The following is a 20,001-nucleotide window of genomic DNA, read 5'->3' as shown; positions in this document are numbered from 1 at the left end:
CCAGTTGAGATCCAGCTTACCCTTTTACTCCAGGAGTAAAGTGGCAAGGTATCTGACTTCAGTTCTGAACCATAAGAGGTGAAATGGCCTATTACAGGAATCCTAATGGTTCTTTTCCACCCCCTTTGGACCTATAACTCCTGATAGTATCATAGGTTGAATTTATATTTATTTCTCCTGATTGTAAATATTTTATGTTATTATTTCTATTTTAATGTAATTATTTTAGCTGTTTTTGCATGGATTGTAAGGCAGGTATGATTTACGTGTCTATTTATGTATGAGCTTATAGCTGCAATAAAGTTTTATTATTATTATTATTACCCTAAACCTCTGCCACTTCAGAGAGGTCACTTATGCAGCAAAAAAATGCGGCTTGACTTCATCCCTGGACAGGCGCACCACACCTAGGGGGCGGAGGTGTCTTTGGTTGGCAAAGCCATTGCTCTGTGGTCTCGGCTGCAGGTGCTGCTGAAGTGCAGCCCCAGCTCAGTGGCTTGGAGGGCTTGGAGGAGTGAGGAGCAGAAATTTTGTGTCCCTAATAACTTTGCACCCAAGGCAACCACCCCTGTGTGCCACCCATGCTACGCCACTGGTTTAACAGGTTTTTTAAGTGCTGACAAAGACCTGCAAAACTAATCAGAATCAGAAATGACAGCAAGATGAGTGCCCACACCTTGAGTGCCAATTCCTCTCTCATGCCACCTCGGGCTGTCAAAGTGGGGGGTTTGTATTCAGTTAGTCATACTCAGCATAAACCCATTGACATTAATGAACATGGCTAAATTAGGTCCATTTATTTCTGTGAGTTTCCTTTTGAGTAGAGGTCAGTTGGCTCCACAGACCCTCTGGGTGCAGATGTGGGGGAAGTGCCCAGCAGTGACTCTCCTTCATGGCTCCCCCTCCACACAAATTAACAAAAACTCCATCAACGCCACTGAATGAGGGGTGTGCAATTCATATGTGGTCGATACATCAACGTGGGTCCTGCAAACAGGAGCCACATTTGGGGGGGGTTAGTGTTGCGTGACATCATATACACGTCATGCACAATGGGGGGGGGGCAAACCAGGCGCCCCTTGCAGAGATCCCCAGGCTGCCGCCCGTGTTTGAGGCTCCCTCAATAGGGATATCCTGGTAGACACCGAATAGCTTGACTTTCGCAAAGCTTTTTGACAGAATTCTTCACCAAAGGCCTCCGAATATACTGAGCAGTTCCTGTCCCCTCCCGGACTGAGACTGAGACGGGGGTTCCCCTGAGGATCTGCTTTCCTAAATGATCTTGAGTTAGGGCTGAGCACTGAGATGGCGAATGTGCCCATGGTGGCACCAAATTATTCGGGGTAGTAGAATGAAAAACGGATCGGAAAGAGCTCCCCAAAAGCCTCTCCGAAGGAGGCGAAGACGGCAGGTGATCTGGTTCCGTGAAGAGCAGAGCCCCCCGCCCCCGTCACTCGCAGGAGAGTCGCCGTGGGGCGGGAAGTTCCCCCTCCGACGCCCCCAGAAGGGCCGGGCTGGAAAGGGGGCCGGGCGGCGGCGGGAAAACCGAGCGGGCGAGGCGGGAGTTTCCAGGGACCCTCGTGAGCGCAGCGACGAGGCAGAAGAGAGCGAAGCCTTTTCCCGGAACCGCCTCGGGGCGTATAAACCTCCGGCGAGAGGTTGCGGCCGCCACAAGCGGATGCGCTGGCGGCAGCCTGGCTGGACTGCTCGGCCCTTGCTTGCACTGATTCGGAGTCGCCTGCGCACCTGAAGGGGTCTCTCGGGCCGCACCTCCCCTCCGCCTGCCTCAGCCAGCCCTGGCCAGCACCATGCCGCGCCTCCTCTGCGTCCTCCTCCTGCTCGCCTCGGCGGCTTGCACTGCCGCACAAGGTAAGAGGGGCTGAACTTGGGATTCCGCCTTTCCAGGTCTTCTGTCCGTCGGTCCCGGCCGTAGGTGCTGGCGGTGGGCGGCGAGGCGGGCGAGGGCGAGTCTCAAAGGCGAAAGCCAAGTGCTCGCCGTTTTAGAAAAAAGGGCGAATGTGGAAGATTCCCCCCCCAATGGTCAGAAATGCACTCTACATATGCCCAGAGGCACTTTCTCTGAGTCACACTTCACAGGGTTGGACATGACTTGGAGAGGGCTTATTTTATTTCTCTTAAATATGTAACCAGAGCAGGCGTGTTTGGTGGTGACTGGGCTCTCTGCTACTAACATGAGTTTGGCCAAACTGCGAGAGGCAGTGAAGGATAGGCGTGCCTGGCGTACTCTGGTCCATGGGGTCACGAAGAGTCGGACACGACTGAACGACTGAACAACAACAACGGGCTCTCTGCTTTTCACTGCTTGCTGGACCCTCGAGAAGTGGAAGGTGGTTGCAGTGAATCCCCCAACCTCCCCTTCTCTGAACACCCCACCTCTTTAGTGCTACCTTACTATCTTTATTAGCTGGGGAAAACCCGGGTTTGCTTGACCTTGGTGTTAAGCTTCCTGGAATGAGAAAAGCAGCGGCAATTCATTTCTGGCTACTTTCAAACAACAGCTGAGTGTACTTTTTCCTCCCTGAACATAATTTTTTTTACTCATAAAGAAGGTACCGGTACCTTCTGCCTGATTCTGTGAGGGAATTGATTAGTATATCTATGGAAGGACTCAGGAGTGTGAGAAGTGAATGAAGATGAATTCATTCTATGGTTCATGAACTCTAGGTGAAGGTAAAGGGACCCCTGACCATTAGGTCCAGTCGCGGACGACTCTGGGGTTGCGGCGCTCATCTCGCTTTACTGGCCGAGGGAGCTCATGAACTCAGGTAGTGCAAAATTACAAGAAGAAAACAAGAAAGATGTAAATGCAGCTGGCTTCAATTAAAATGTCAGTTAGAGCCGATGAAACAGACACATTGGGAAACTTTAATTTTTTTTTGCTATGGTGCCAAAGTATGAGTTCACATTCACTAAGAACAGAGGGTCTCTCTCACACACAAATCACAACAACAGCAACAACATATACACCATTCCAATCTCTGGTGGAAACATTCTATGGTTCTGTGATTGTGTGGATCCTGTTGGGCAGCCACCTCAAGCTCAGCTCAATGTAGGCAAAATGTCCAGGAGGGCAAAAGCCCAGTGTTCAAGCACATGCTTTGAATGCAGAACAACCCAGGTCCAATTCCTGGTAATATCACTAGCTAGAAGGATCCCAGGTACCAATGCTGGAGAGTCACTGTCCGAGACCTTGGGGAGAACTGCTAGGTAGAGGGCACATCTTTTGACTGGTCTCTGGGTTTGCAGCTTTCTAACTCCCGGCTGTTTTTAAGCAACATTTCTTTTTCTATCTAAAATTAGAATGGTGAGATGAAGAAAGCTAAACAAGATGTTGACCTTTTTGTGTGTGTAAAAGGACATGATCAGAACTCAGTTCTGTTCTGGTACAAAAAAGAAATCCCTAGAAGAAGGAGAACATGCCCAGATGTGCCCTGATCTTTAATTCTAACTGTGTGTCTTTTGCACCTGCCTCTGGTTTGTAGATCTTGGGGTTCTTATTAAAAACAAGGTATTTCTGACAAGCTTGAAGTTTGCCTACTTTGGTCACTCTCTAGATGGACCAGTTGTCTGGCAGCTTCATACGTTCATGTCCACAGGCCCAGAGAGAATTCTCTCCAACCATTGTGTTTGCATGCTTGCTGCCTTGTGGACAAATCCACTGCATTTGTCTTAAGAATGGAGACACAGTTTGCTTCACTGCTTCAGAGAACACAGCCTTTGGAAGCGGGTGCAAGGGTACAATCTCTGGAGTCACATAGAACAGAGAATGAGGGCGGAATAGCTAACAAATCAACCCACAAAGCCTATCTGGCGCCGTGGTGCAAGGATCCCTCCGGCGGCCCCCCACGCCCACTTTTCCCTCCGGGCGGGCAGCAGCTGGAGGGTGGCTCCTCCAGCAGGGAGGTCTCCAACCCCCCTCTCCACACAGGATCCCGTTCCAGGTGTAAGGCTGGGCGTGCGCCGGGCATGGAGAATTGGTGCCGGGACTGATCTCAGCTCACGTTCCACGTGGATCCCTTCCATAGGGACCCCTTGGGCTCCTTCCTGCAGGGGCGTAGGGGGTGGGCCACCCCGGGTACCACCCGGGGGTGACACTCCGGCACGGAGCCCCGCCCCCCACGATTGGTGCCTCCAAACCCTTGCTTGGCCGGCGCTTTTTTCGACGCTGGCTGGCCTGCGGAGCCGCAGCATGGAGGCGAAGGGCGGGCCAGCGAGGAGGGTGCCCCTTCTCGCTGGCCCGCCCCTCGCCTCCATGCTGCAGCTCCGCCCAGGGAGCCCAGTGCCGAAAAAAGCCGCTGAAAGGGGAGGGAGGGAAGCAAAGCAGGCGCGTTCAAGCACCTGCTCTGCTTCCCCTTTTCCTCATTTCAGCAGCTTTTTTTTTGGCGGGAGGGGTGGGCCAGTGAGGAGGGGGCGTCATGACAGCAACAAGCGTGACGCCCCCTCCTCGCTGGCCCACCACTCACCTCCATGCCGCATCCACGTGCATCGTGACGTCACAACATATGCATCGTGCCCCACCTCCACGGGGGTGCCCCCGCTCCATCGCTCCGGGCAGCCAAGAGGCTTCCTCCGCCGCTGCCTTCCCGGCCACCCCGCACCCTCCTCCAGTCCTGCGCAGCGGCAGGCTGGAGAAGCGCTCCGGCGACCAATTGCGGCACTGAGAGGAGGGGCGGCCGCCGGGGATTGCGCCCCCTTCCCAGGCGGGGCGCACACACCAGTGAAGATGGGCGGACGGAGGCTGATCGCTGCTCGCCTGGCTCGCCGCCACTGATCGCCTCCTCCCGTCTTCCCCCTGGCAGCGGGCAGGCTGCCGCCCCTACTGAGCCACTGCTGTGGCCCCCGGACCGCTTACCTGGTGCCCTCCAGAAGGTGGCGTAGTGGTTCCCCGTGTCACTAGCCTCTATGGCTAGGACGCCCCTGCCACAAATTTATATAATGAAAATACTCAGCATTAAAGCCATTTTCTACTTTAGTCTTCCTTGTGGAATTCCAAATGCATGTTTTCCCTCAATTCAAATGACCACTCTCCCCCATATGTACTGATGTATGGGAGTTGAGAGGACCTAGATTGCCTGAACCAATGATTGAGATAAACACAGACATCATATGCTCATCAGAAAGGCAAGATTAGTTGTGCACAGTATAGGTGCATCCCTTTGCCAGACAAAACAATCAGGCAGTGTTTGATGAAAGGATTCCAAAAACTGGTGCCCTCCAGATATTAGACTAAAAGAATCATAGAATTGTAGAGTTGGAAGGGACCCCAAGGGTCATCTAGTCCAACCCCCTGCAATGCAGGGATCTCAGTTAAAGCAGCCATGACAGATGACCATCCAATCTCCGCTTAAAAGGAGAGTTCACCACCTCCTGAGGGAGATTTCAACTCCCAATGGTGAATACAGTGGTACCTTGGGTTACAAACACTTCGGGTTACAGGCTCAGCTTACCCGGAAGTAGTACCTCGGGTTAAGAACTTTACCTCAGGATGAGAACAGAAATTGTGTACTGGCGGAGCGGCGGCAGCAGGAAGCCCCATTAGCTAAAGTGGTACCTCAGGTTAAGAATGTTTTCAGGTTAAGAACGGACCTCTGGAACGAATTAAGTTCGTAACCAGAGGTACCACTGTAGTCAGGAATGATGGGAGTTGTAATAGTTGGAATATCTAAAGGACATCCGGTTGGGAGGCTTGGGCTACAGTATTGAGTTTGCATGTGGAAAGTCCAGATTCAACTCTGCCTCCTCACCTTAGCCATGAAGGCTGCTCATGTTTGTCCCCTCTCCACTGCGCCAAAATGCTTTTCTGAGTGGCATTGTTATATAGCCAACACAAACATTTATATCCCGTTTGCCATACTCAGGTTTTTTTTTGGGGGGGGGTATATTGTTGAGCACTTAACTTTCTCAATGTACTTAACTTCTTGAGTAGACGTTGTGATAGACGTATAGGGTTGCACTCTTAAAAAGTTGCTTTAAGCACCCTGCCATGTTCACAGTTCATAACTAAAAGGGGATTTCTCCCCATCACTCTCCACTCCCAATCACAGTGAGTGTGATTATAGGGTTCATGTTGAATATTCCCTTGAGTCATGAGGAATCTTAGGTGTTTAGAGTTGGTGTTTTTTTTTTTAAAGCAGATGTCTTCCTATTCTAAATTAAACTGTCAGCCTTTAAGTGGAACCCACCACCTCACAAAATAAAAATCCTAGTTCCTTTTTGACTTCACTCCTGAGGAGCACTCTTCCATTGTCTCCTGAGACAGGCAGATGCCAACCATATGATACTTGTTTTCCCTTATGGGACGAATAGGCAGTCTAAAGCCCTTCTTTAGCACGCCCCCCCCCCACTGCCACCAACTGCTTTGCTTTTGTTTCAAAGAGACATCTATTCACAGATCCCCCATAGTCCTTCAAAGTGTTTCCCCAAAACAAACATCTGCTTAAGTGAGGTCCTGAGAAATTAGCATTTCACTCTGAGTTATGAAACCAAGTGAATGGAGGTATCCAGACTGAAGGTCCTAGTACTATTATTTAATTTTCTTTGCAAAGTGAGATTATTGGGATGGAAGGGCTAGATGTAGATAAGGAATCTTTCTTCTGGGGAGATAGCAATGTGGATTGTGTATATAACTTCTAATGCACTCCTATACGCATGTTTGCAGAGTTAGGTCCCTCTGTGTTTCATGGGGCTTGCACTCCCCCCCCCCCCTAGTAAGTGTGTTTGTGTAGCCTTGCATTCCAAGGGTTGGATGCATTCCTCCTTCCTCTTGTAATTCACTTGGTGAGTTGAGCCATTCCTGGAAAGGGTCTGATTTTCTTTCAGCACTAATCAGAATAAGGAGTGGCAGGGAATTCCTCTTCTTGATCTACTGGCAGCAGTCTAAAGAGCAAGTCAAAAAGTGAGTCATTAAACAAAGGAAAAAGGAAGCCTAAAAGTTTCCTCAAAGGAGATTGAAAGTCACACCTAAAGCAGGTCTATACAGTGCCTCTGTTCTTAATTCTCAAGAATCATGGGGGAGGGAGAAGGCATTGTTTCCACAAACAGAAGCCTCTGTTTAAAAATAGAAACCAAAGGACTCCAGTATTTCAATGGCTAATCAGTACCATTAATGGATTTAAAACAGGCATAGGCAAACTCCGGCCCTCCAGATATTTGGGACTACAATTCCCATCATCCCTGCCCACTGGTCCAGCTAGCTAGGGATGATGGGAATTGTAGTCCCAAACATCTGGAGGGCCGGAGTTTGCCTATGCCTGATTTAAAATACCATCTGTTGTTGTTGGCATCCGTCTGTCTCAATGGACAGAATGGAGTGCTTCTCTGGGGGGGGGGAGGAGAGTCAAACTGCTGGAGAATCATAGCGCCTGCTGTGGCTGCAGAGACTGCTGACTCCTGCATTGTATTTGCTGTGTCAGCAGCACCGAAGTGACCTCTGTGGGGCACAAGCCTCTTGGCCTCACTGATGTGGTCCAAATGAAAGCAGAACAATACTCTTGGCACCAGCTGGCTGCAAGAGTTGCCAGAAAGAGGCTGCAGTGCAGGTATGGATTTCTTGTCAGGGTTTATGCCCAAAGCCTTTCTCATGAATGAGTATAACCACAAGGCAGTGGAGGTTTAGGATCAGAGTTTCCTTCTCCTAGGCAGGCTCCCTTCCCAGGTGGATGATCCCCACCTGCCCCTCATTTCCCCCTACAGCATGTGCAGGAAACACATTCTTGACCATTGTGCCCACTATTGGTTTCCTCCACTTAATCTACCAGAGCCTTTCTTCACATGCAGGGGAAGTCCCATTGGCTGCCCTCATCAGGTTAAGCTGGCCAGTCAAAGCCATTTCTGGGGGGGGGGGCGCTGTCACATGCTGACAGCTTCAAGGAGCCACAGGTGAGAGCTGGGTGTAGGGTGGGGATCAAAGGTGGACAAACTACCCCGGAAGGAGCACAGAGTTGTAGAGTTGGATTATGAGGGTAATCTAGTCCAACCCCCTGCAATGCAGGAATATTTTGCCCAATGTGGGGCTCAAACCCACAACCCTGAGATTAAGTGTCTCATGCTTTACAAGCTGAGTTATGTTTCCTGCCGAGGGAAATTGCTGCCCCCCATGAGATTGGACCCCCAGTCATGCCAGAAATTCAGGGCTGTGGGTAATTAGTTCTGCCGACCTCTCCAGCGTAGGAGAGCGCTGTCTCACCCGCGGAGTCCGTTATCTGGCCCCTGCAACAAGATGTGGGGGCAGAGGACTTTGGGTGCCAAGCCCGGCACGGAAACTGGACACTTTCTTGAGTCATTCTCTGGAGCAGGGATACCTGTTTCTTAAAAATTAATAAGATTTGGCTAGAAACAAGCATATTCTGGACAGAAAGAGATAAGGGAAACAATCTGCGGAACTGCAGAATTTCCTTATAATTCCCATATTTAATTTTGTATCCTTGATTGATTGCGGAACTGCAGAGTTCACCTTATTCAGTTTCACGTTATTCAGCATTTCTACTTTCTTTCTTTTGTCCTTTCCTAGCTTCTTTTCCCCACTGTTTCCCCACTATTTTATTGCTTCTTATTGGGGTTTTTAAAATTAAGAACTATTTAGTATTGCATTTTTGTACATGTTGTATCTATTGCATTTTCAGGGGCTCAGCAAGCGGAATACTTCTTGAGGATTTTGCCAGAAAAGCCTGTAGTGATGTATGGAGATTCCATGCTATTAAACTGCAGTTCCAATTGTGAGAACATTGGCTTGGAGACCAGCCTACAGGCCGTTGCTGCAGGGACTGGGCCTACTTGGAAAGCCTTCAATTTCACCAGTGTTACTGAGTGGGAACCGAATCCATTGTGTTTTGCTACCTGTGGGGGGACAGAGCCGAAATCTCAGAGGATAACCATCACAGTTTACCGTAAGTCATATATTGGGCAGTGCTGGAATAATCATTCACAAAGGGCAGAGGATTTGGAGTGCTGCTTGCCTTGAAGGTTATTCAGTGAAAAATAGGAGGGACATGGATTTAAATTCAGCAAGAGGCCAGGAAAGAAAGAGGCTGGCTCCTACACTGAGCATGCAGAGCTGCTTTCTGAATCCACATAACCCGGCAATCTAACTTGGAGTGGCTGTCCGGGGGGGGGGGGGGCAGGTAGGGATCTTCTCCTGCACAGTCACTTGTGATCCTGGGAGCCCTGTCTTCAGGACTGTCTCCCCAGAGTAGTTCACTGTGGTGCTGTTCATTTTCAGCACCAGCAGGATACTTCTGTATTTGCCCAGGCCTTTGGTTTTTCTTTTATTTCCTCATTTAAATGCTGTTGATATTTACTTCTATGTTGCAGCACTGCAATTCCTCCCATTACTATTATTTGATCGATTCTATTTATGAATTACTTCCTATAAAGCATCTGTTGTAAGATCTCAAAGCAGTTTAACAGAAGAAAGAAAGAAAGAACAATTTGAAATGCAATGCGGCTATAGGGTGCTTTTATTAAAATAGCTTTGTTTTTATGTTTTTCTTCTTTAAGCTGCCTTGGAAGTTTCCTTGTAAAGTGAAAGGCAGGTGCCAACCTCAAAAGCCCCGAGCAGCTTGGAGCCATTTGACCAGAAGTCGAGGTTCCCTTCAAAGGCCCAGTTGCTTGCCCTACCTCAGAGGTGGGGAATCTTTTTCCAGCCCAAGGGCTGCATCAGGGGCACTACTAGTGGAGGACAGGGCCAGATGCAAAAGTGGGTGGAGAAATTAATTTACACCCATGCACCTTTCTCTACCCTTCATCCAGACAAGGAAGAGACACCCAAGTTCAAGGACAGATTCCAAACAGGCAAAATCATTCCGTGAGGCTGCAGAGCTGGGCTGGTGAGGGGCATGGTCTGGGGAAAGGGGCTGCGGCTTGAGGAGAGTTCTGAGAACCAGATAGAGAAGCCCCCCATTGAAAGAGGTTCACTTGCTGAGAAGAAGGGGCAGGGCCTTGTTGTGGTAGCCCCCCAGTTATAGAATTCCCTTCATTGCCCCATCCTTGATGACGTTTGAGTCGACAGCAGAAATGTCTGTGCCTTGAAGAGAGACGTTCTGCAACCTGTAAATATTATGTAAATTAATCAAATGCTTCCTGCCACTTTTAATATTTTGCATAATTCAACCTGCTGTGGCATGCCCGGAAGTTTTGTCCTTTCTTAGCTCTTAATGGCTTTGCCCATGTCAGCCCTCTCTGTCAGCCCCACTTGGTTCCCAAGCAAAATTATCTTTGCAAAGGCAGGAGGGAAGACGGCAGTGGAGTGAGAGGGGCTGCCTAGTTGCAGCAGAGACCTCATGGGTCTCATCCTTAAGGTCTGGACGTGCTGCCCTCTGTTCCTGAGGTGCCCAGGAGGAATCGCTTCCAAGACTGGCATAGAAAGAAACACAGAACGTGTATCCTTTCTTTTTCCATTACTTATCAATGTTATTAACCAATGAAGGTTGGGTGGTATTTAATACTCAATTGTTTATGCATGTTTTTATTGTTAAATTGCTTTGACATGTTTCATAGGAAGTGATCTGTAAATGAAATAAATTATTATTATTACTCATTTCATTTCTATACTGCTTTATCCTTTAAAGAAAAAATCTCAAACTGGTTTGCAACATTTAAAAAACAATAACAATCCAGAATAAAACATTATTGAAGAAAGTCAAATCAATAGGATTTATCACCTTTTATTCTGTTCCAGGAGCTCCAGAGCGCGTAGTGTTGGATCCGCTGCCAGAGGTGGAGGTGGGTAAGGAGTATAATGTGACTTGTCGAGTTTTCAATGTTGCCCCCATCCGGAACCTCACCGTGACCTTGTATAAAGGGAAGAAGAGGCTGTACGTGGAGACCTTTGAGGACCGCAGGAATCTTGAAGCCGGCAATGTTGTGGTGACAAGCAAGAGCATCACCGCTCAGCAGAATGACCACGGAGAGGAAGTCTCCTGCCACACAGCTCTGGACCTGAGGCCGGAAGGGCCCTCCTTGGAAACGGTTTCCCCCAGCAAATTGCTGGAGACTGTTGGTGAGTTCACATCAGAGGCCCCACGTCCTCTAAAAGAAATGGGCAACCATGACAAAAGAAGCAGATTCATTGACTGCTAATGGGCATAAATCCAAGCAGAAACTCTGGAGGTAATGGAGCCCCCCCTGCACTGCCACCCCCCCCCCCATACAGATCCCCTTGGATGTCAGAAAGGACACTCTTTCTTGCTTCTGTTTTCCATCCATGATGGATCTGTTTCATTTTTATTTATGAAATGGCATTGGGGTGCAGACAGGGCTACTGTATCTGCAAGGCTGGGGGTATTGAATGAAACTGCAACTGGTTGTAATCTTTTTGGCATATGTGCTTTCTGTGCTTATAATTTATTTCCATATGCCGCAAACCAGAGAGGGCAGTAAGTCCGTGGAAGCCAACTAACACCTAAGCCAACTGAGCAGGCTTGATGTTCATTGGGCTGGTTTGGATATCATTACTGCCTTCCTTTGTTTTTTTGGGGAAAGCTCACTTGTTTTAACTTTTGCAAACCTCTAGTTTATTTCTTCAGTAGCTTTGTTTACATTTCTGTTGGCATCAGGGGTCACTGCCTCTCTATGAGAGTGATATCTCTTTTCATAACTGATATGATTTCTTTCATGGTTTTCACAGTTTTCCCCATGGACCCATATCTTCAAACTTTGGGCTCTGTAGAGATCAATACTAGCATGCCTGTGGAATGTAAGGTGTCTGGACTTTTTCCGGTTCAAAAGGCAGCGTTTCAGCTGTTCTTTGCAGGGGAGAGACTGAACTCCAGCAACCACATATCAGGGCACAACGTGAGTGCCCAGGCTCAAGTGTCCTCAATATCCGCAGGAGAACATCAGTTGATCTGCACAGTCACTCTGGGGCCAGTGACCAAAACTGCAGAGAGTACTGTGAATGTCTACAGTGAGTATCATATCTGGATTTCATAGAATAAAAATGGTAGAGTTGGAAATGACCTGAGGACCTTCTAGCCCAACCCCCTGTAATGCAGGAATCTCAGCTAAAGCGTCCATGACAGGTGGCCACCCAACCTCTGCTTAAAAACCTCAAATGAAGGGGAGTCCACTACCTCTCATGTTTCACTGTCAAACAGCTCCTACTATCAGAAACTTATTCCTGATGTTTTAGTTGGAATCTCCTTTCTTGTAACTAGAAACCATTGGTTCAGGTCATAGCCTCAGGAGCAGGAGAAAACAAGCTTGCTCTATCTTCCATGTGACAGCGCTTTGGATATTTGAAGATGGCTATCATATTTCCTCTCAGTCTCCTCTTCACCAGGCTAAGCCTGAGCTCATTCCACCAGCATTATGCATTTGTTGGCCCCACACCTACAAAGCACAGCCCTTTGCAGTGGAGCTGCCAGGCATAGGCCTTCCCTGCATGCCTGTCAAAATGACAGACATTTGGCTCCCATTAGTTAACAGACTTTCAACATGCAATTCTAAGGGAGCAGAGTCTGGCCAACGTCTCCACACCAAGAGGGGGATGATGAATGGGTTGAGCAACAGACTGGAACTTTCCTGCCTGTCCAAAAAAGCATCTAGATCAGCTGGATGCTTCTAGGAAGCCCACAAACAGTAGGGAAAAGAAACAACTTCCCTTGCCCCTTCTGTTTGTCCCTAGCATCTGGTACCCTGCCTGTCACAGGTACCCTGCCTCTACAGGGAGTGGGTGGCGCTGTGGTCTAAACCACTGAGCCTCTTGGGCTTGCCAATCGGAAGGTCCCGTTGCTCTGTCCCAATTCCTGCCAACCTAGCAGTTCGAAAGCATACCAGTGCAAGTAGATAAACAGGTACTGTTGCAGTAGGAAGGTAAATGGTGTTTCTGCGTGCTGTGGCTTCCATCATGGTGTTCCGTTGTGCCAGAAGTGGTTTAGTCATGCTGGCCATATGACCCGGAAAACTGTCTGTGGACAAACGCCAGCTCCCTCATCCTGAAGCGAAATGACTGCCGCACCCCATAGTCACCTTTGATTGGACTTAAGCATCCAGGGGTCCTTTATCTATTACCTGTTACCTTTTTTTTTACACTGCCTCTAAGCATGGAGAGCTCTAAGCTATTTCACCATCATGGCTAAAACCTGCCAATTTACCACAGGCCTATTTTTAAAATTCACCATTTTTTTTAACTTGATAGGGTTTAGCTCATGGTGCAATAATTATAGTCAGTCAAGAAATCTAGATATGTAATGGCTGTTCTGCTACATTCTCTTGCAGGTTTGCCCAAACCCACCCTACACATTGACCACCCCCAAATCCCTGTCAACACAAATGTGACAGTTATGTGCAGGTCTGATGGCTCCAAGTCCCCTGGTGTCGTCATGCGGATCAGTGACACCAAGGAGATCTTACTATCCGGAGATGCTCCTTCTCTGCAGTATGCACTTACAGCCCATAAAGAGGATAATGGGAGGCAGTTCATGTGCAAAGTGGAGCTGAAAGTTGATGGGCGCTCGGTGGTGAAAGAGACATCTGCAAATCTCACTGTCTTCTGTGAGTAGGAAATGCTCTTCTGAACAATATTTTATTTCTAGAGATTCATAACTCTTCACATTATGCAACAAAGAATAAATAAATTATGCAGTGGGAATGAATTGTCCAAACTGTGCAGCTTGTTGTCCATAGTTCTGCATGAGGCAGGCTGTGCTTGGACTATACCACTTCAGACTGTAGATAGGGGCTCACATGACTGAGAGCTATTTTATACATGGTGATTGTTGATTTATTTATATCTCGATTTTTCTCCTGACAGAACTAACAGATAAAAATAAGAACCACTAAAAACATAGAAAAAAACTCTCAATCATTAAAAAAACAATTAAATATTGGTAGAATTAAAACCACTCACACACAATTAAAACAAACAAATAATTACAACAAAAACAGCACAACAGTCAATCAATCCCTGCACTTCAAAAACAGGCCTGGCCTTCTCCTTTATATGCTAGTTTTTAATGTGTGGGGATCTTTTGTTTGTATCAAGTAGCAATGAGTCATGTCGGCCCCCACTATCACCTGCCTTCTGAAGTGGTACAGACCAAATATAGATTTATCTCATCATTGGGATCAATGTGATATATGCACAATTTGTGGGGTTCATTATTGTGTAAGGTTAATTAATTAATTTCCATGAATGAGAAAATAAGGGTTAAGGAAATTGCTTGAGAACCCTATAAAATGGTAGGTTATTCTTTCCTACCCAAGCACAGGTCCTCTGGTTGTAATTTTTTCCAGTGCAAGTTCCCAATGCATTTTCTCAAATCTTGGAGCCACTTACACACAACCTGACCAACTCCTGATTATTCACATCTGATGTGATGTTTGATGCTGGGAGGATTGTGTTTGGATGTCCTGTTCTTTTTAAACAGTGAAAGCAGGGGCAGGGAGGGGCTGATTCAGACCCGTGCCATTTAGCTGGGGGGGTGTTAACCTCCCTCCCTCAACCATTTCATTGATCCAAATTGTTCCAATGAGAGATACTAAATGGTGCATGCAAATGATATACTAGTACCTATGAGTGTGTGTGAGTGTGTGTGTGTGTGTGAGTGTGTGTGTGTGTGTGTCCAGTGCTGTGGTTCAATCCCACCCCACCCCCTCCTGTGGTTTCTTTTAGCATGTTTTCTTTAAGAAGAAATAATATTTGTAGGACCAGACTATGGATGTTAACTCTTGACATCACATCTGTTTTAACCCTGAATGTATGAACTGAGCTCAGCTGAAATGCATTCTGTGTTCTGACGTGATATGACACTTCCCTCTATGGTGCTTGGCCTCTGGTGGTTTATTCACACATGCGTCATGCAGTGAATACAGATGCATGGACTAGCCTTGGGATTCTCAAGTCTCTGTGCAAGCTGCTAGACTGGAGCATCCAGGTGGCTTCGAGGATCCACGAGCACCCTGTGCACGCTGCCTAAAGGGCGCAAGATTACCACCAAATCTTATGCAGCTTTGCAAGGATGAAATAAGATGCTGCAATTCACCCCTTATGGAAAAACAACCACGTTTGTCTTCTCCATTCCAGATGCACCCCAAATGAGTGATTCTAGTTGCCCTGATAAGTTGACCTGGAAGGACGGCAGTGAAGAGACCTTTATCTGTTCAGCCTCAGGAAACCCACCACCAACTGTCGAATGCAGGAAAGATGAGGTGTCGTACAATATTGGGATACAGCAGCAAGTCACGAAAGAGCATGCTGGCATCTATCACTGCAATGCCACCAACACATACGGATTTGATGTAAGAGATGTGATCATAGACGTTGAATGTAAGTTAACCTCCTTGCCTAACCCGCCTCCCAACGAAACACACACACACAAATATGAGAGAGAGGGAGAGAGAGACTCACAGAGTTTGGATTTGCAGCAGACCACCAAGAATGTGGAATTATTTAAAATTACTCAGCTAAAAAACAGGACCAGAATGTAGGTTATAAATTCATCTCAAGGAGGCCAACAGAGAGAATCTTCCTCAGTCTTTCTGGATTGGAGATAGTACACAGCTGGATATGGGATGCTAAGCTGAGCCAGGCCACTGGCCAGGTTTTCTAAAAAACCGGCAGGCATTAATTGCGCAGGTCCAATAGAAAGACTCTTTTGGGTTTTGATGTGAGTGCTGTTGAAATCTTGCACACACTTGTTGGCTCACTGAACAGCTTTTGTCAGGTGCCAGCCTCTGGAAGTTGCATATTCTCAGCCTCAAAAATCAGAGATGACAGTGGACCAACATAAAAGTGTGCACTTACCACAGGTAATAGTGATGCCTTCAGGTTCCCAAATCTGTGGACTTGACTCTTCTGATACTTGCTCCTATGTTCCCTTTGATAGGTCTTAGTGCTTCCATAACCTTCAATTTGTACATTGCCTACACAAAATTCCACTTTCGGAAATGTGCAGGTTAGCTCAATTGTCTTAGCATTTCAATTTGCAACCATACTTCCAACCCTTAAAATACCAGGAACTTCCAGAAAGCAGCTAGTTTTAGAGGATTAGTCACGTCTAGCATTCAACAGTAACACAAGTGTAGGAATCACCAGAGGTCTTAAAGCTAGCGAAAGAGGCAAGAATCTCTGTGGTCCACTGTTCCAGGGTCATTTACTTGAGCTTTTGGTGTTTAGCAACCTTCATGTCCTTTCAATCACGAGGGCTTGAATTTTGGCCTTTAAAAAGCAAAGCAGTGTGTGTTCTGCAGATTTGCAACCCTGCAGAATTCTTAGGCCCATAACCTTAACCCACTTGTCTTTGCCTTTCACAGCTTACCATCTTAACACCCTTGGAATCACAATTGGGATTCTCTGTGCAGTGGTTATTTCTTCCGTAATAGGGGTGGGTTATTACATGTACTACAGAAAACAAAAGATCAGGAAGTACAAACTAAGACAGCGGCAGCTGCAAGTAACGGGAAGCCCCATGGAGCAAAAGTGCCTGAATGGCAACGCATAGTCTGTGAATGTTTAAGTGGACAGGTGGCTGCTATAAACTGAAGAGGAACTTGAGCCCATGCCATCAAGTTGTAGTTATTATTCAGGTTCATCATCCCCACTTAGCCAGGGGCCGGGGGAGAAAATGGGAAAGTGTTCTTGAGATGCTGAACAACTGATGGGCAGTGCTCCACCTGGACATTGTCTTAAGGAGTTTGGATGGTTTCTGCACTTTCAGACACTGACTGGTGGAATTTATTACAAAAGACTTGTGATCAGAAACTTGTCCCTTTTATGTTTTTCTTAAAATCTTCTCTTCCACCCAAGCCTTGGAATCTTGCAGCTTTGAGAACCAGAATGCTTACAGGTCAGGTGGGGATAAGAGCTGCCAGAGCATATGCTTTGAGAGATAGCTGACAGCATTCAGTTACTCAGTAAGAAGCAACACGAAGAGTTCAGGCAGGTGTGTTGAAGGGGAAGGATGGAAGAGCCACATTAAGCATGGACTGTTTCGCCAGCAGTGGATGCTTTCAGAACTTAGATTTTCATTCCTGCAGTGTGAAGTGAAGTGCCTGCCTGGATCCTTCCCCTCGCCCCACTGGGACTATAAGCCGGCAAGATCATGACTGCATTTTGCATTCTGGAAACAATTGTCTCTTTCTTGGACCACCCAAGCTCTTCCAGGGCACAATCTGGCACCAGTTGGGTCTTAAAGGAAAGCCAAGATTCTTATGTGGTAGCAAAGTCAACATAAAATGGTTTTTTATCATGATCCATGAACTCAGGATTCTCTTCTTTAAAGATACTACGTCATAACTCTAAGACAACTTGTCTTTTTCCATGTCAGGCCAGGCTGAAGTCTTTAATGTGAAGGATATGAGAATGGTTTAAAAATAATGGATGCTTTTAAATGACTGCTGAAAGATGTTGGGTAATGTGTTTCCACATGCTTAGTTTTTCCATACTTCTGCGAGTTTAAAGTGTCATTTTTGCACATGTGGCTCAAAGCCACATTTATATGTAAAAACACCCACAAAATTTGCTTTGTGAATTATGCTTTATGGGTGTGTGCCTAAAATGCATGAAAGGGTCTACATACATTGGAATAGGAGGAAAGCACTATTGCAGAACCTTGAACTTGTCATCTAGATTTCTTTAAATGACTCCTTGTTTTAAATCTAACTTAGTATAAGAGAATCCCCCCGCTGTTTCAAAAATCTTTGAGCATTTATTCTGGAGGCTGAGCAGTGCACCCAAACAGCAACTGAATTGAAGGGACTGCAAGTTAATTTTCTTGCATCAAAACCTAGCAAGTCATTCTCATTGAATTTATTTTTATGTTCTTGTCTTATTGCCTGGAGAGTAAAATTGTTTGCTAAATTCTGCTCATGCCATCTCCTGAATGAAACTTCCACTGCAGCATGGTGAGCCTGTTAACAGGAAGAACTGCAGACTGCTAGCAGTATGTGGGACACGATGTTTTCTGAGGGGAGGCGGCATATGCTGTGATTATGTTTCCTTAGCTGCTCTGTCAGTGTTATCATGCAACAATATACAAAAATGGGAATGCTCTGAATTTAAAATTCAAGGATATTTCACTATTATTATTCTGTAGACTTTCCATACCTTAGACATTAGAGATTTTTAATAATAATAATAAATAAAAATAATAATTTATTATTTATACCCCGTCCATCTGGCTGTGTTTCCCCAGCCACTCTGGGTGGCTCCCAACAGAATTAAAAACACAGTAATTTTTTAAAAGAGGTTGCAAATAAATCACAGACCCATGTAATTGTAGAGTTGGAAGGAACCCTGAGCATCATCTAGTCCAACCACCTGTCATTAAAATAACACCTGGGAGGCACTGACATGCCAAATTTCATTGTGTCTTAGAAGTCTAAAGTGGCTTCATGTGTATTTCAAGGCTGGATTGCAGCAATGCTGTATGTGGCGCTTCGCTGGCACTTGGTCTGGAGGCTGCAAGATAGTGCAGGATGCTGCAGCACAATTGCTGACAGAAGAGACGCCTCGTCAGCATAGAACACCTCTGCTGAGAGATCTGCACTGATTTGCCTACTCACTACCAGGCCAAGTTCAAGGTGTTACTATTAGCATATAACGTCCTTAACAGTTTACATCTGAGATCACCTTGCCCCACATATGACCGCTTGACCACTTCTATTGGCAGAACTGGCACCTTCACAGAGACTGCACATGACCCACACCTGTAAGCATTTGATTTTTTAGTGTGGCAGCACCAACACTGGAACTCTCAGCCTCTTGCTCTCAGCACCTTCACTGTATTCCTTTCAGCACCTGCTGAAGATGTTCTTATTTAAACAAGCCTACCCAGATGTTCTGAAAGTTTGTAGGCGTTTAAATTTGTTTTAGTCTATTTTACTGTGGTTTTAACCTTCTGTATATTTTAAATTATGGTTGTAAAATTTTTAAAGAGATGATTTTATTGGTCTATCTTTTTTGTAAACCGCTTTCAGGTTTCCTAGTCAAGCAGTATATAGATTTTATGAAATAAGTAAATAAAATTAATAAATGGGGAGGCATGGAGAGGGAGGGGGAAGCCCTGTTGTTATTTTAAATTTTGTTTTATTAAACATTTTCTTGGGTTACATAAGTACAGTGTTTCTGTTTTCCGTTCATAGTCTTTTCTACAGATCATTTATATTTGATGTGAGACACTAACGTTTTAGAAAAGATAAGGTTGGGAGAAGCCCTGTTATGCATATGGAAGGCCTTGCCTAGGACTTCTGCTGATGGGATTCATCGGTTGAATCCTGCCCAAGGTCTTACACCTGCTCCTGCTGCCCCTGAGAAGGAGCCAAATCTTGCAGGGCCTAATCTTGGGGTAACCTATGATGTGAGCATTCCATCTTCTGGCTGTATTAAAATTGTTATTATTCAAGAAAAAATTATTATTCAAGAAAATAAACATCTTTCTGACTTTTAGAAGACATCTGAAGGCAAACCTGTATCGGGAAATTTTCAATGCCTAATGTTTTACAATTTTTTATGTGCTGTAAGCTGCCAAGAGTAGCTGGGGAAACCACGGGCGGGATATAATTTATTTAAAAAAAATTATTGAAGTGATTTTGCCCCCTCACAAATGGAATGAGCTTGGGAGAAAAGAGACTGTACAAATTGAAACACATGCTATGTCTCTGCATCACAATTCCCTAAGTGCATGGCTGGATTCTATGAACTGGACCAATGTCTGTTGCTGAGAACAGAGTACCGGTAGCTAAGCAATACTGGATGGTTAAGTCCAGTCAAAGGCAACTATGGGGTGTGGCGCTCGCTTTAGGCCGAGGGAGCCAGCATTTGTCCACAGACAGCTTTCTGGTCGTCACGTGGCCAGCAAGACTAAACTGCTTCTGGCGCAATGGAACACCATGATGGAAGGCGCATGGAAACACCACTTACCTTCCCGTCGGAGTGGTACCTGTTTGTCTACTTGCACTTTTTGGCATGCTTTCGAACTGCGAGGTTGGCAGGAGCTGGAACCGAGCAACGGGAGCTCACCCCGTTGCAGGGATTTGAACCAC

At 46.4% G+C, this 20,001-nt stretch overlaps 1 protein-coding gene across 1 annotated transcript; it reads left to right on the top strand.

Moving 5' to 3' along the window:
* Nucleotides 1–1,779: 1,779 nt before the first annotated feature.
* Nucleotides 1,780–17,823, top strand: LOC117060573 (intercellular adhesion molecule 5-like). Its single transcript, XM_033172944.1, has 7 exons — nucleotides 1,780–1,869; nucleotides 8,643–8,906; nucleotides 10,697–11,017; nucleotides 11,645–11,923; nucleotides 13,237–13,512; nucleotides 15,044–15,286; nucleotides 16,273–17,823. Exons 1-7 carry the CDS (start codon nucleotides 1,809–1,811, stop codon nucleotides 16,458–16,460), a joined length of 1,632 nt encoding a protein of 543 aa, XP_033028835.1. The 5' UTR covers nucleotides 1,780–1,808; the 3' UTR covers nucleotides 16,461–17,823.
* The last annotated feature ends 2,178 nt before the right edge of the window (nucleotides 17,824–20,001 follow it).

Source organism: Lacerta agilis, chromosome 16 (assembly GCF_009819535.1).
Source record: "Lacerta agilis isolate rLacAgi1 chromosome 16, rLacAgi1.pri, whole genome shotgun sequence".
Lineage (NCBI taxonomy): Eukaryota > Metazoa > Chordata > Lepidosauria > Squamata > Lacertidae > Lacerta > Lacerta agilis.
The sequence above is the reverse complement of the archived record's forward strand: the minus strand, read 5'-3'. Positions and strand labels throughout refer to the sequence as shown.

What these genes read in the sequence shown, in the direction of transcription:
- LOC117060573 (XM_033172944.1), top strand. Translation starts at nt 1,809, where the DNA reads ATGCCGCGCCTCCTCTGCGTCCTCCTCCTGCTCGCCTCGGCGGCTTGC. An exon ending in CAAATTGCTGGAGACTGTTG is followed by an intron (nt 11,018 to 11,644) that starts GTGAGTTCACAT and finishes TGGTTTTCACAG; the next exon opens with TTTTCCCCATGGACCCATAT. An exon ending in TGCAAATCTCACTGTCTTCT is followed by an intron (nt 13,513 to 15,043) that starts GTGAGTAGGAAA and finishes TCTCCATTCCAG; the next exon opens with ATGCACCCCAAATGAGTGAT.